The 13,542-nt window shown below is 46.0% G+C and overlaps 1 protein-coding gene across 1 annotated transcript in view; it reads right to left on the bottom strand.

Annotated features, from left to right (window-relative positions):
- Window positions 1–2,527: 2,527 nt before the first annotated feature.
- TTC34 (tetratricopeptide repeat domain 34) overlaps window positions 2,528–13,542 on the bottom strand; it is a 36,894-nt gene continuing 25,879 nt past the window's right edge. Inside the window, exons 6-7 of the mRNA XM_018552291.1 lie at window positions 11,499–11,713; window positions 2,528–3,052 (exon numbers count right to left, since the gene is read on the bottom strand). Of these exons, the coding sequence (XP_018407793.1) occupies window positions 2,531–3,052; window positions 11,499–11,713 (737 nt within the window). The 3' untranslated portion in view covers window positions 2,528–2,530. The remainder of the gene's footprint in view (window positions 3,053–11,498; window positions 11,714–13,542) is intronic.

The following is a 13,542-nucleotide window of genomic DNA, read 5'->3' as shown; positions in this document are numbered from 1 at the left end:
CCACACTGATATCCACCCTTTAAGGCGTTTTGATATTTGCATAACTCCTCCCATGAGCCAACCCACCAGCTTTACTGTCCCTAGCCCACCCCTTTCATTCATTGGATTTTAGTTCTTTCACTCATGGAGGCTTGTCATCACACGTGGGCATTACCTAGGGTGATCTGCATGCAAATACAGCCTGCCTAGGAATGTCACTTCCTCCGCACTGATATCAAGGCATTTTGATATTTGCATAACTCCTCCCACAAGTCAACCCACTGCTTGCTTTAGGGCTGAGGACTCTGAGGAGGAGTACTGAGGCAGGGTGCTGTGATGTCTTCATGAAGCTATGTACAGCACCCTGCCATTCCTCTATTTTAGACCCAATGATGTCCTCATTGGGTTTGTGTGCTTCTCTATGCAATGCAGGCAGATCATAGCAGGCAGGAGGGGCCGGCAGGGTGCTGTACATGGCTTTCTGCAAGCATTACAGCACCCTCTTTGCTCCTCCCACCCACCATAATCTGCTTGCATTGCACAGAGAAGTACAGAGCTCCAGTGATGACATAACTTGGTCTAAAATAAGCTCTATATTGAAAAATGAAAGGATTTATTTCAAAGTGTCTTTAGCATTTTGATGCTATGGGGGAGGAATCAGGGAAGGCCAAATATAAGCTGATTAAACTTTAACTGTGTGTTCAGCACTTCATTTTCCGCACAATTTATGCTAATGAGTTCAAAGAGGAGAAGTGGGAGTCTGACTGGTTACCAAGAATGGAGATGAAAGCGCTGGCAGGCAGCACTGGGAATTGGACATTTCAATGATGCTTCTATCAATAAAAAGACATTTCCTCGATTTTACGGCGGCAGGTTTCTGGGGATAAGCCACGGATGGCATGAAATTGTTCTCAGAAGGGGAACGTAGCATATGGCCGGAGTAAAACGGACGCTGAAATTGAATTGATCAAATACACAAAGTACGAGGGACATAGTAGTAAAATCTCATGTGAGGAGGGAACATACAGAGACACATCAAAAAATCTGATCCCAAACAGGAATATATCCTCAGTGGGTATTCTGAAACATTGCATGCTTGAGATAACTTCCTGTGCTCTCTGCTGTGTTATCAGCTCTCAAGATGTCTCGAAGGATTTTTTTTGCACTTATGGAAGCGATAGAACAAAACTCTTTTAATGGTCATGGAAAGGAATGGTGAATGGAAACTCTTTCTAACAGGTCAGAAGGAGATCAAGGGGCTGATTTGTAAATCTTTTGCACAGCTATACGCTGGGCGAATGCCGTTCAGACACCATTTCCACCACTAGCATGGGTAATGCTCCTCAGCTCCATCTTCAGGCAAACGCCTTGTTTGCCTCGCGGCAGATACGCCCCTGCATCTAGTGGTGGAAATCCTGTGCAAACTGCACTTGTCCAGTCTACGCACCAGGCTAGGCAGAAGATTTATAAGTTGGCCCCCAAGTCTTTGGTTTCCATTGTGAATTATTGTGTGTTGTAAAATAATACATTCCCACATATGACAACAACACATTGGGGGGAAAAAAAAAAAGTTGTCTCACACCCTAACCCTAAGGTATGATTCTTTTTTTAATATAAATAAGATTACAACCAGCAATAGACTGAACCAAAAGTATTAAAGTTCCAACCAAATGGGAAATGAAAGAATATTTATATTGGCTTTCCGTCAGGGTTTTGATTGTTGTCTGTGTCCCCCGGGGGGAGGATTAACCCTTCTATTGGTCCTGTTGACAGGAAGTGATGGGAAATTCAACATTTTACATCAGAACAGGAACCAAGATGGAATCTTCCAATGGGGACAACTTTTCTGATGACATCTAAGATTGGCTTTCCTTTCACTTAGAAGAGGCTTCCACTTGGTACCTGTTGTGTCTCCAGCAGGAACACATAAAAGGATTGATATGGGTTTTCACTAGGGATGCACCAATACCAGTACTAGTATCAGTGCTGATGCCGAGTATTTGGGCTCATACTCGCTCAAATGCTTCAATGCCTAGCCCAATGCTTCCAGTATCAGGAAGCCGGGCAGCGAGTCATTACACGCTGCCCGGCTTCCTGATTGGTCGGGAAGCAGGCTCCATGACGAAGGAGCATGAAGCCAGTTTCCCGGCCAATCAGGAAGCCAGCCAGGCAGCGTGTTATGACTCGCTGCCCAGCTTCCTGATTGGTCGGGTAAGCAGGCCAATCAGGAAGCCGGGCGCCGTGTAATGACGCAGCGCCTGGCTTTCTGATTGGCTGGGAAGCTGGCTTCATGCTCCTTCGTCACCCAGTGACTAGAAGCATGGGGGACGGCTTCCCTGCTAATCGGGAAGTCGGGTGGCGAGTCTTTACACGCCGCCTGGCTTCCTTAATGGGACCTCCGGTATCGGTATTCGGTATCGGTGAATAAAAAAAAAAAATATTGGTACTCGTACTCGATACCGAAAAACCGGTATCGGTGCATCCCTAGTTTTCACCATTCCCTTTTCCATCCAATCCAGACTTAAAAAAAAATAAAAAGATACACTATTAATCAATGCATGATACATCCAGAGGCTTCCCGCTTAATCCTGGCCTTTAATTTCCTGAGTTCTTGGCTGTTTTCATCAATAATCAGTCCGCATTCCGTGAACTTCCAGGACTCTTCAAACAGTTTCTGCTCAAAGTATTTATGTGCCGTATGGCTGAATATCTGCACCAGCCTCGTCCTTCCTGGAGAATCGCTAATGGCAGCCAATGCAAACGTGCTGTCCAGGCTCACGGCCTTCACATACTGTCGGCACGAGGCCTCCTCCTCCCCTTCCAGCAGCAGCACGTGGCCCTTAAAACAGAAGTCCTCTACTTGAGTCCTTAGGTCGTTAGCGCTGTGCCGCTGGATGGCCATGTCCATGTCGCTCACTGCGCCATTATAATTTCCCAGGTGGGTGAGGCACGAGGCTCGGAGACGGAGGTACTTGGGGTTGTTGTTGCTGGCGATGACGGCCAGGGAGAAATATTCTAGAGCTTTCTCATGACGGTTCTCCTGGAGAAGTGAATTGCCTTCTTGTCCAGCAATCTGCAATGATAAATAAGAAGGATGTCTTAGACAAGAGCTTTCTGTGCTGCCGTGTATGAACCAATCAGAGCCAAGCATTGGAAGAAGAAAAGAAAATAATAACATTTTGAGCTGGACAATTGCCACATTTTTAAGTGAATAAAAGACTTTTAAACAAAACCTGTCAGGTAGACAAAGGGTGGGCTTATTTCCCTAATTCAGTACCTGCTAGCTGCTCAGCTGTCTTACGGATCCTCTCGGTTAAATACTTTGCTTCCCACTCCCCCCCCTTCCTTATTTCCTTCCTCCATCCTTTCTTCCATCCTTATTTGCACTTCCAACATTCCCTTGCTTCCTTTAATTATTTCTTCCTTGCTTCTTCCACCCTTCTCTTACCTACCATCTTTCTCCCTCACCCTTCCACCCTTCTCTTACCTTCTATCTTTCTCCCTTGCCCCCTCCACCCTTCTCTTACCTACCATCTTTCTCCCTCACCCTTCTCTTACCTTCTATCTTTCTCCCTCGCCCCCTCCACCCTTCTCTTACCTACCATCTTTCTCCCTCACCCTTCCACCCTTCTCTTATTGTCTATCTTTCTCCCTCGCCCCCTCCACCCTTCTCTCACTTATCTTTCTTCCTCACCCTCTCCACCCTTCTATCTTTCTCCCTCACTCCCTCCACCCTTCTATCTTTCTCCCTCGCCCCCTCCACCCATCTCTTACCTACTATCTTTCTCCCTTGCCCCATCCACCCTTCTCTCACCTATCTTTCTTCCTCACCCTCTCCACCCTTCTATCTTTCTCCCTAGCCCCCTCCACCCTTCTCTTACCTACCATCTTTCTCCCTCACTCCCTCCACCCTTCTATCTTTCTCCCTCACTCCCTCCACCCTTCTATTACCTTCTATCTTTCTCCCTCACTCCCTCCAGCCTTCTCTTACCTTCTATCTTTCTCCCTCACTCCCTTCACCCTTCTCTTACATTCTATCTTTCTCCCTCACTCCTTCCACCCTTCTATCTTTCTCCCTCACTCCTTCCACCCTTCTATCTTTCTCCCAAGCCCCCTCCACCCTTCTCTTACATTCTATCTTTCTCACTCGCCCTATCCACGCTTACCTTGCCTTCTTTCTTTCTCCCTCGTTCCCTCCATCACTTTTTTTCTTTCCTTCCTTCCCTTCCCCTACTTTCCCTCCCTTCCTTCCTTCACGTTTTCCTTCTTTCCTCACTCAATTTCTCCTTCATTCCTGCCTTGCTTCCTCTAGCCACCGTTTGCTCTTTCCTTCATTTCCTCCATCCACCTTTTCCTTCCTTATTTCTTTCTTTACTCCCTTTTTGCTTTCTATCTTTACTTCTTCCACTGTTCCCTCTTTCCTTCCTTCCCTCTGCGTTTCCCTTCCTTCCTTCTTTCCTGACTCCCTTCCTTCTAATCTTTCCAGGAGTCTATGTTGTAAGGATGAAGACTGGTACGTAGGATGACCCCGCTGTTTGCCTGGCTAGGAGCAGTAGCATGTTTCATTATGACTTGATTGTCTTGTAATGCATTTCTCAGAATTCCATCTTACTGACTAGAACAGGGCTGCCCGCTGTCAGATCTTAAGTGGGGTCACGATAACAAGCTGGAGAGTTCAGCTTTAAAACAGGCTGCAGTGTATTAGTGCAATCATGTGACAAGATGACAACTTATTGTCAGAGGAAGATGAAAAAAGTGTCGTGACTTGTGAGTTGGGAAAAGGATACTAATGAGTTGAGAAAAAAAAAGATAAAATATAAAAATAGTTTATTTTCCAGCACATTTGAGGTTGTGTTTGTTACTTTCCTGGGGAATAGCAGAGGTAGAAGAAGGCTGCTGCGTTAATGTAGACAAATGTTGCAATTTATATTATCCCACAATTTGTTAGTACATGGCAGTATAGTGCAAGATGATGATAGAATTAAGAGATTTAGGTGGACACAGGCTCCATAGACTTCAAAAAAGGGAATAACTCCGGCACAGACAGAACAATATCACATGAGCACAAATATATACAGCTCCTGCAGAAAGCCCCACCATTGTGTAGAATATTTATCTTAATTTGAAGCTGATATCAGAACCCTAAGTATAAATGTCCTTGTACCACACCATCCCAAATGGGATCACAACACTTAACTAGAAAGAAACTAATAGTCCTTTGCACACACGTCCTTAGGCTTGACACTCAAAGGCTTCCATTATGTCCAGTCTTGAAGCCCAAATGTTGGCCTCAAGCCCCACCTATGAGCCTCCTAGGCTCATGAAACATTAGTAATCTCCAACTGACCTTCTAATCACATATGAAGGTAAAGAGGTCTATGTAGCTCTCTATAGCAGCAACATGCATCATGCACACCTCTTTCCATTCTGATGTGTGAGCAGCCGTAAAACTGAAAATAGCCTTTTTTTGTATTATGTAGTAGATGGTCAATATAGAGAAAAGTCATATTTTTTAAGAAGTAGACGCAGTAACCCTCCCCGTAACTCCAACCCTCCATGTAGACCTCAAATATAACCCTATAACTTTCTTTGTATCCAGACCCTAACACTAGCCCTCCCTGTAACTCCCACCCTCCATGTAGACCTCAGATATGACCCTATAACCTTCTTTGTATTCAGACCCTAACAATTGCACTCCCTGTGACTGGAACCCTCCATGTAGACCTCAAATATAACCTTCTTTGTATCCAGACGCTAACACTACCTCTCCCTGTAACTCTAACCCTTCATGTAGTCCTCAAATATAACCCTATAACCTTCTTTATATCCAGACCCTAACACTACCTCTCCCTGTAACTCTAACCCTCCATGTATTCCTTAAATATAGCCCTATAACCTTCTTTATATCCAGACCCTAACACTAGCCCTCCCTGTAACTTCAACCCTCCACGTAGACCTCAAATATAACCTTCTTTGCATCCAGATGCTAACACTAGCCCTCCCTGTAACTCCAACCCTCCATGTAGTCCTCAAATATAACCCTATAACCTTCTTTGTATCCAGACCCTTACACTAGCCCTCCCTGTAACTCCAACCCTCCATGTAGACCTCAAATATAACCCTATAAACATTTTTGTATCCACACCCTAACACTAGGCCTCTCTGTAACCCCAACCCTCACACTGCCCTAGTGTAAATTTAACCCCTTGCTTGGATGCTCACTTCTCGTGCTTTGGTATCTTCTGATCTTCGAAGACCAAATCTTCCTGTGCTAAAAGATCCCAGCAATAGAAACTACGGTTTCATTTTAACCTTATTACAGAAAAATCCTGCATCCTCAGAAACACCTAACCAACAGGACTATGGAAAGTAGGGGAAATAATTTTCTTCTAAGCAAAATAATAAAAAATGGTTATGTTTTCAATGGGGTCTATTACACATTGAAGGGTTGAAGGTAATGCAAGTACAACACATCCGCCGCAGCTGTATCAAGAAAGAATGTCTGAAAAGGATTAGTTAAGGTTTTTTTTACATTGCTCTGGAGATTGTGTGTAAAGGTTACAAAAGTCCCAGTAGGCACGAGGACCATGATTCATTCACAGCTGAACAGGTCTATTGAGACACAACAGTTCAGGCCAAGGACACATTTCTGAGACTTTGAGCAGATATGTCCCATAATTGCTTTCAGCAATAGAGCTTGCACATTCATATTTCATGTTTGATTGCCGTTTAAGTTCTGAATTTCTATCTAGCGTAAACATGCTTAAAGAGCAACTGAACTGTGGAAGCTGTCCCCAAAAAAGGCAGACAGAGGACAAAGGTCTGTTACTTGTGATCTCCCTGCAGAAGGTCTTTTCCACATTACTGACTTACCATGCCTTGTTCTGCACAGTGTGTCTGAGGCCGCCATGTTGGTAGAGGCAGGGTTTTGCTTCCTCATGTCATAGTATTCAGAAAAGAGAACACCGAGCAGCTCCGAGCTGACATCACCAAGTCTCATTCCACATCTCGTGAGACTAGCAGTCACAGGCAGCTTTGACTTGGATCTCACACTGTACATATACAGCTATGGGGTCGTAGAAATACTGAATTCTCTACTAAACGAATAAACAATATCGGCGACATCCCGAGATCACTTGTACAAAACAAGCAGTGGTTCCCCCGCTCTACATTTAGCCCTGCTTGCCCAAAGCAGAGATAAATATTAGAAAACAACTACCAGCCCATCACCCGGAACTGCATGTCCCAGGCATCGGGAGATAGGAATTCCACACCCCTGCTGTCCCTCTACTTCCTGCTGCCCCAAGGCCGGGCCTCAGTTGGCCTTGTGGGAAATCCGGCCCTGGTTGTAGTTCCACTTTCAGAGGGGATATGATAGAAATATACAAATCTATCAATGAGGACTGCAATATCGGGAATAAACAGTTTCAGCTAAAGACTCTGAAGAAGACAATATGAAGTTGGATAAGAAGCGGTCTAATCCTAAACTGCGTAAGCATTTTTCTTACTGTCAGACCATTAAATAATGGAACTCTCTTCTACAGTTAGTAGTATCAGCTGAGAGCCTAGATAATATAGATTGAGCTGGATGGACTTTTTTCAACCAAGATGGGTAGGATGAACAGGAATGTAAGAGGGGATACCTTGTCACTGGAATCCCAAGGGATAGGAGAGCAATACAACACACTAGATTCTACCTGTGAATGAGAATTCAGTTCTGGCTCGACTGAGCCTTTAAAATGTTGGCAAGTACGCTATACATGTGCAGGATGGTCATTTGTCAGCAATTCAATAATCTGTCCAACAACATAGCAAGGTTATGCCTGAAGAACAAACTCTCCCTCTTCCCAGATCTAAGAGTTTCAGGCTCTCTGCCGCTGCTGCCTGCCAAATGCCCTCCCGACTATTTTGTAACTCATTAACATCATGACCCTTGGGGCTATAAATACTGAAGTGCGAAAGCTTTCCATGCAGCCATGGAAAACAGAAAGTTGGCAGGCGACGGACACGTTTCCAAACCGAAGAATGAACTTGTTTTTTTAAAAAAACAACCTCTCCCAAGCTGGCAATACACTGACAGATGTCTCACCAAGAGTGACGGCCAATGAGAAATTGGCTTGTCCTCTCTCTGCACATCCTCACAGCTGGGACCCGCTACAAATTTTACCCTTCACTAGGCTGACATTCTATGGCGACGCGTTCTCTGAACAGGAACAAACGCTAAATAATCCGAGAGATTTCATAACAGGTTTCAAAATGTACTTTCGGCATGAATACATGATCGTAATGAGAGAAACACAATCCTCAATTTTCAGTCTTACGTCTTTCTAGAAGGACAGATTACTGTGAAGGGTGCTCAGAGAAACCTGGGATCAGCCACGTTGCCTGCCGCAACAAAATAATCAAAATAACCTCCCCATCAGACACCAACTGCCTATCCTAACTGGTGAAGTGATAGGTAGGTGCACAACTTTGACCAGTTGTGCCATCCTGCTGGTTTGCTACAGAAGCATGAAGGAGGGAGCTGGGTCATCTGGACATCCACTAGGCCTTAGGTCTAGGTCGCCTTGCTGATGAACTGGGCTTGCTGTCCAAGGGATTCTGAGACTCAGCCCCGGTCTCTGCTGACATGGACCAGCTTTCACCCCTCAGTCTCACTGCTCATCTTGGGAAGCCCTATACCTTCTACTCCGGGTGTCCACTCCATTCTGACACCTCACACTCAGGACACCAGACCAAGGACCTAACTTTCTACTTATAAATCTAGCCCATGGCAGCCAATCATACTCCAGCTGTCCTTTTTCTACCATGTCATAGACGATTAAAGAAAGGGCCGGAATGGCTGTTGTAGCCAACGCTCCCTGTTCCCCTTTCCTGCAGCTTCTGTAGCCCCTGGAGATCTAAAGCTAATGAAAGCCTGATCTAAGATGCCATCTGGGTGTGAGAAATGGATGTTTTGGACCCTTGCCAGCCCGTGCACCTGGCAAAACAACAACAATAAACCTGTTTGGGGTTTTCAGGTGGTTAATTCAACTTCAAGTGCGTTTTAGACAAAGCTTAATGGCAAAATAAATTGTGTTTGACGAGCGGCGCGCAATTCATTTACACAGATTGATACAGGATAGCACTTTAGCGAGCACTGCGGACGTCATTTGGAGATTAATGACCTCCTTACATGCTTGGGAAGTAATGATGCACACTCCGCTGTGCCATGGCTTGACATGCACAGCTGCTGGAACAGGCAGAAAGGCTTTTAAAAGGGATAGTCCATCTTTAACCCTACTGCCAGTGTTGCCACTGTAATAGACGCAAAGATGACAACGCGTATCTTTAACTTTTAAAGTGGACTTCAGGGAAACAGGGAGGGCGTGGGAGCAATGGATCTTACTGTAAGGAACATTTTTTTTTCGACTTATATTAGATACTTTTGCGTCTTGCCCAAAGATCTCTCTTGCGCCTTAGGGCATTATACTGTATGTGACAATTATAATCTCTGGAAAAAGCTGCTAGCAGCCATTCTGCGGTCAGAGGACTGAGCTGGCTGTAAGAATGTTGCATGTGTTGTCCTGAACCGGAGGCTCTCTCGAGCAGTGAGAAAAAGTCCACTCAACAAAAACCGACTTCAGTGGTGAGTAGAGGTTACATTTCTCTGTGTGTCCATGTGACAAGCGGTTACTGGAGGGGCTGACAAAGTGAGATGGATGACGGCTCACATAGCAGTCATGAGTCCTTCGCCCATAAAACTCTCACAACAGAAAACGTGTCTACAGCCATGTAAAACGACAGCACATGCATGCTACGGATGCATTGCATGACACAAATAGTCAGATTGCCATTGCAATAGAATAGAGGTAATGGAATCCTAAATGCTCAGTGTCTGTATATATATATATAATGTATGTATGTATGTATGTATGTATGTATGTATGGGTTCATTTGACTATAACCCTATAACTAATTTGTGAATCTATATAATAATGAGAGAGAGTTGACTGTCTGTAGGTCTGTCTGTATGTATATATGTATGCAGATATATGTATGTATGTATGTATGTATGTATGTATGTATGTATGTATGTATGGGTTCATTTGACTATAACCCTACAACTAATTTGTGAATCTAATATAATAATGAGAGAGAGTTGACTTTTTATATACATATAGTGTATACAGTGTATATACTGTATACACTATATTACCAAAAGTATTAGGACATCCCTCCAAATGATTGGATTCAGGTGTTCCGTGACATTTCCTTGCTACTAAATATTCAGCGGTCACCTGTTAGTGGTATTATAACAAAGTGGAAGCAACTGGGGTGGCCGGCGTCCCAATACTTTTGGTAATATAGTGTATATATATATTTTTTTTTTATTGGGTCCTCCTTGTAACATTTGTTCCCTTTTGTTGATCCTGCCAGTGATTGGTTATTTCCCCTCTACATGAGACAAATGTCACTGCTCTGCATGTTGTAGGCGAGGCGCGGGACCGTGATATGATAAACAGGACATGCCGGCCACGCGGTGACACGCTGAAGGATAACCCACATTGAGTCACTGAACCATAACACGCATGATTTATACGGGAAGGTGTTTTATTACAAGTCGGATTTTTTGTTTACACTCGTTTCATTTCCAGCGTGTGACTGCGCTCACCGCGCCTCATAAATCACCGCGACTGTAAATGTAATACCTCCATTAGAAATAACAGTGCATGGACGTCCACTGGAACCTTGACGCAAGCAAGCGCTCGTCCTTCCTCTTCACCAGAGCCCTGCTTGTTAAAGGAGACCGGCACCGCGAGAGACGAGGGGGCTGCTGAATTCTCACCCTGTAAATGCTGTATACAGTAGCAGGCGTCTGTACCTTTAAATACCAAAACCATGCTGACCACTGAGCGCTCGCCATTTGCGAGCATTATTCCCTATACAAGGCTGTGTGTGGAACGTTCTCCAGCTGCAGAAGGAGGGAACAGCAATTCCCCCTAAAAGTATGATTACTGGGGGGGGGGGCGTGGCAAAGGGGGCAAATTTCTTGGGTTAATTTCAGTTTCCCAAATTTGCTGGAAAACTGGACTCACCCTTTAAAACATTCTCTACTTGCGTGACGTACGGAAATTTCCAGAACTCTTCTCCGAAGGACATTATACGTAAGATCTCCCCACCCTGTGCACACATCTTCCTCCCTGAGGAAGCAGGAGCTGGGATCCTCCAAAACGCGTTAACTGGTGTATTTCCAATCCTCGTCCAGATTGATAAACCTGTGCTGGACATATTATCCGATTGTGGCGCTCTCTCTCTCTCTGTTTGGACTTTGAGGACCCATGGCCCCATAACTAGAGAGCCACCTCCATCGCATACGTCTGTGGGACCAGCGCTCTACCCGTAGTCACCTTGGCTCTGTGACCCCCCATTGAAGCCCATACAAGAAATGGGGGACATGGTTGTCACCGTGACAGGAAGACACATTATTTCCATCCCTTGTCTAAGCCTTCCCATCTCTACGTGTGGCCCTCTATTACCTGTGACAGGCTTTGTCGTTGCCTCTTGTCCAGGAACTTCACCAGACTCTCCAGTTCTTTGGGGTTCTTCCCAGCCAGCGTCGAGAGTTCCTGAGCCGCGGCGAGGACATTGCGACACTTGACGTGGAGAATGCCGTATCGCGCCTTGGCGGATTCATCGATGGCGCTGTTGGTGAAAGACTTCTTCAGGTGGGTGAAAGCCTCCTCGTGATTCCCTGGGGGTGGGGGGGGGAAACCAGAAGATGAAACACATTTAAAGATAAACTCCGCCCTCCCCCTCAGTTGTACCGCCTCCTCTCCTGGACTCGGATGTTCTCCTCTCCCTCTGATGTCACTGCACACTGCAAGCTACTCACTATGTGCATTAGAAGCCGCAGCAAGTCAGATAGAGCCTGCCACATTTCCTGGCTGGAGAACATCCAGCATCATCTAAATCTGTCCACCCCAGCCTGACTGTCCCTGGCCCCGCCCCTTTCAATCATGGCTCCACGCCCACATCTTCATGTAAGCAAAGGGGTGTGATGCTGTCATCATTGACCTTATATGGCCACATGGCTATATTTGGTCAATGACAGTGACCTAATATGGTCGTGTTGGCCATATAAAAGGTCAATGATGTCAGCACAAGCACCCCTTTATGTGCAGCTGCAGGGTAGGAAAAGCCCAGCCGCAGCTGATTGGACGGGTAGCCTCATGTCCCTTACGGATTCGGACCGGCTTTGGTATAGTACCGACTGGGTTGACGGCTCTTCTACTACCCGTCCTTCATTTAGACCAGGGATGGGCAACTCAGGCCCTCCAGCTGCTGTGGAACTACAAGTCCCATGAGACATTGCAAGACTGACAGCCAAAGACATGACTCCCAGAGGCCGAGGCATGTTGGCATTTGTAGTTAAAGCACAGCTGGAGGGCCGGAGTTGCCCATCCTGATTTAGACATACTCAGTGCTAAGATCAATGACGTATATTGTCAGAGTTGACACTGCCAGCTGCTGTAGAGGGAGTTAGCCGGGTGATGGGCATCCAAATGTTGCTGTGAAGCCCCATCATTTGTAGCTACACCCGTCAAGGTCCCTCCCACAGCGGTGCTCTCTGGTGACAGGTCTTGTCTCCGCCCCCTTCTGTAATAAAGACTGCTCCCTGCTGCTCTCTCCTTGTGCAGGGTGACTGGCCTTTTCTCCGCCCCCTCCTGTAATAAAGACCGCTCACTGCTTCTCTCTCTCCCTGTGCAGGGTGACTGGTCTTGTCTCCACCCCTTCCTGTAGTCTTCTATGGACAACCTGTAGTGGGTGGAGCCTGCTGGATCCTTTCCACAGCTCTGCTCTCTGCACAGGCTATGCGCAGCACAGTGATGATGTCACCGCTACTTTTACAAGGCAATATCTGGGGTTGCGGAGGCATTTGGTGCGCACAGAGCGGGTTTCCCTCCTCCGCGGCTCTCGGTATTATACCGAAGTTAGTGTTCCCGGATTTCGGCTTTCCTAGGAATTCGGATTTCTTGCTGAACATTCATCACTCGGCAGCTTTATGAGGTCCGATGTATAAAGTTGCTCGGAGGGAAACGCGTCTATCTCAGTACATAGGGATCCATTATACACGCATGACCGCCCGCTAACGTGCCGTGACTTGTGGTTGGGGTCCGGCTACAAAAACCACGTGATTTCATGCTGAGCCACACGTATGTTCTACATCCTCACGTGTCAGGAGACGTGACCAGGGCAAGTCTAGTTATCACTGGAGGTCTGAATTCCGGTACCCAGAGCCATCCGATCTTCCGATCCCCCCAGCGTGCCTTCATCTGAACGCTATGGAACCCAATAAAGGAGGGATTCAGCAGGCTTTTCACACTGCCTCTTGTAGGACTGCACCTTCCGCTCTCAGCCTGAGTATCATTATGCAGGAAGTTCATACGAAGGCAGATTCGTATGAGCAATTCGTATTTGTTGGATGAGAACTCATCCAACAAATATCTGCCCGTGGCATTGAGTGTGCTAGAGCACTGCGTATCGTCAACAATTGCCTTTGAAATGATAAAATACTCCCCC

This window comes from Nanorana parkeri, unplaced genomic scaffold (genome assembly GCF_000935625.1).
Source record: "Nanorana parkeri isolate BGI_ZX_2015 unplaced genomic scaffold, ASM93562v1 scaffold5, whole genome shotgun sequence".
In the NCBI taxonomy this organism is placed as follows: domain Eukaryota; kingdom Metazoa; phylum Chordata; class Amphibia; order Anura; family Dicroglossidae; genus Nanorana; species Nanorana parkeri.
Note: the sequence above shows the minus strand (reverse complement) of the source record. Positions and strands in the feature narration are given on the sequence as shown.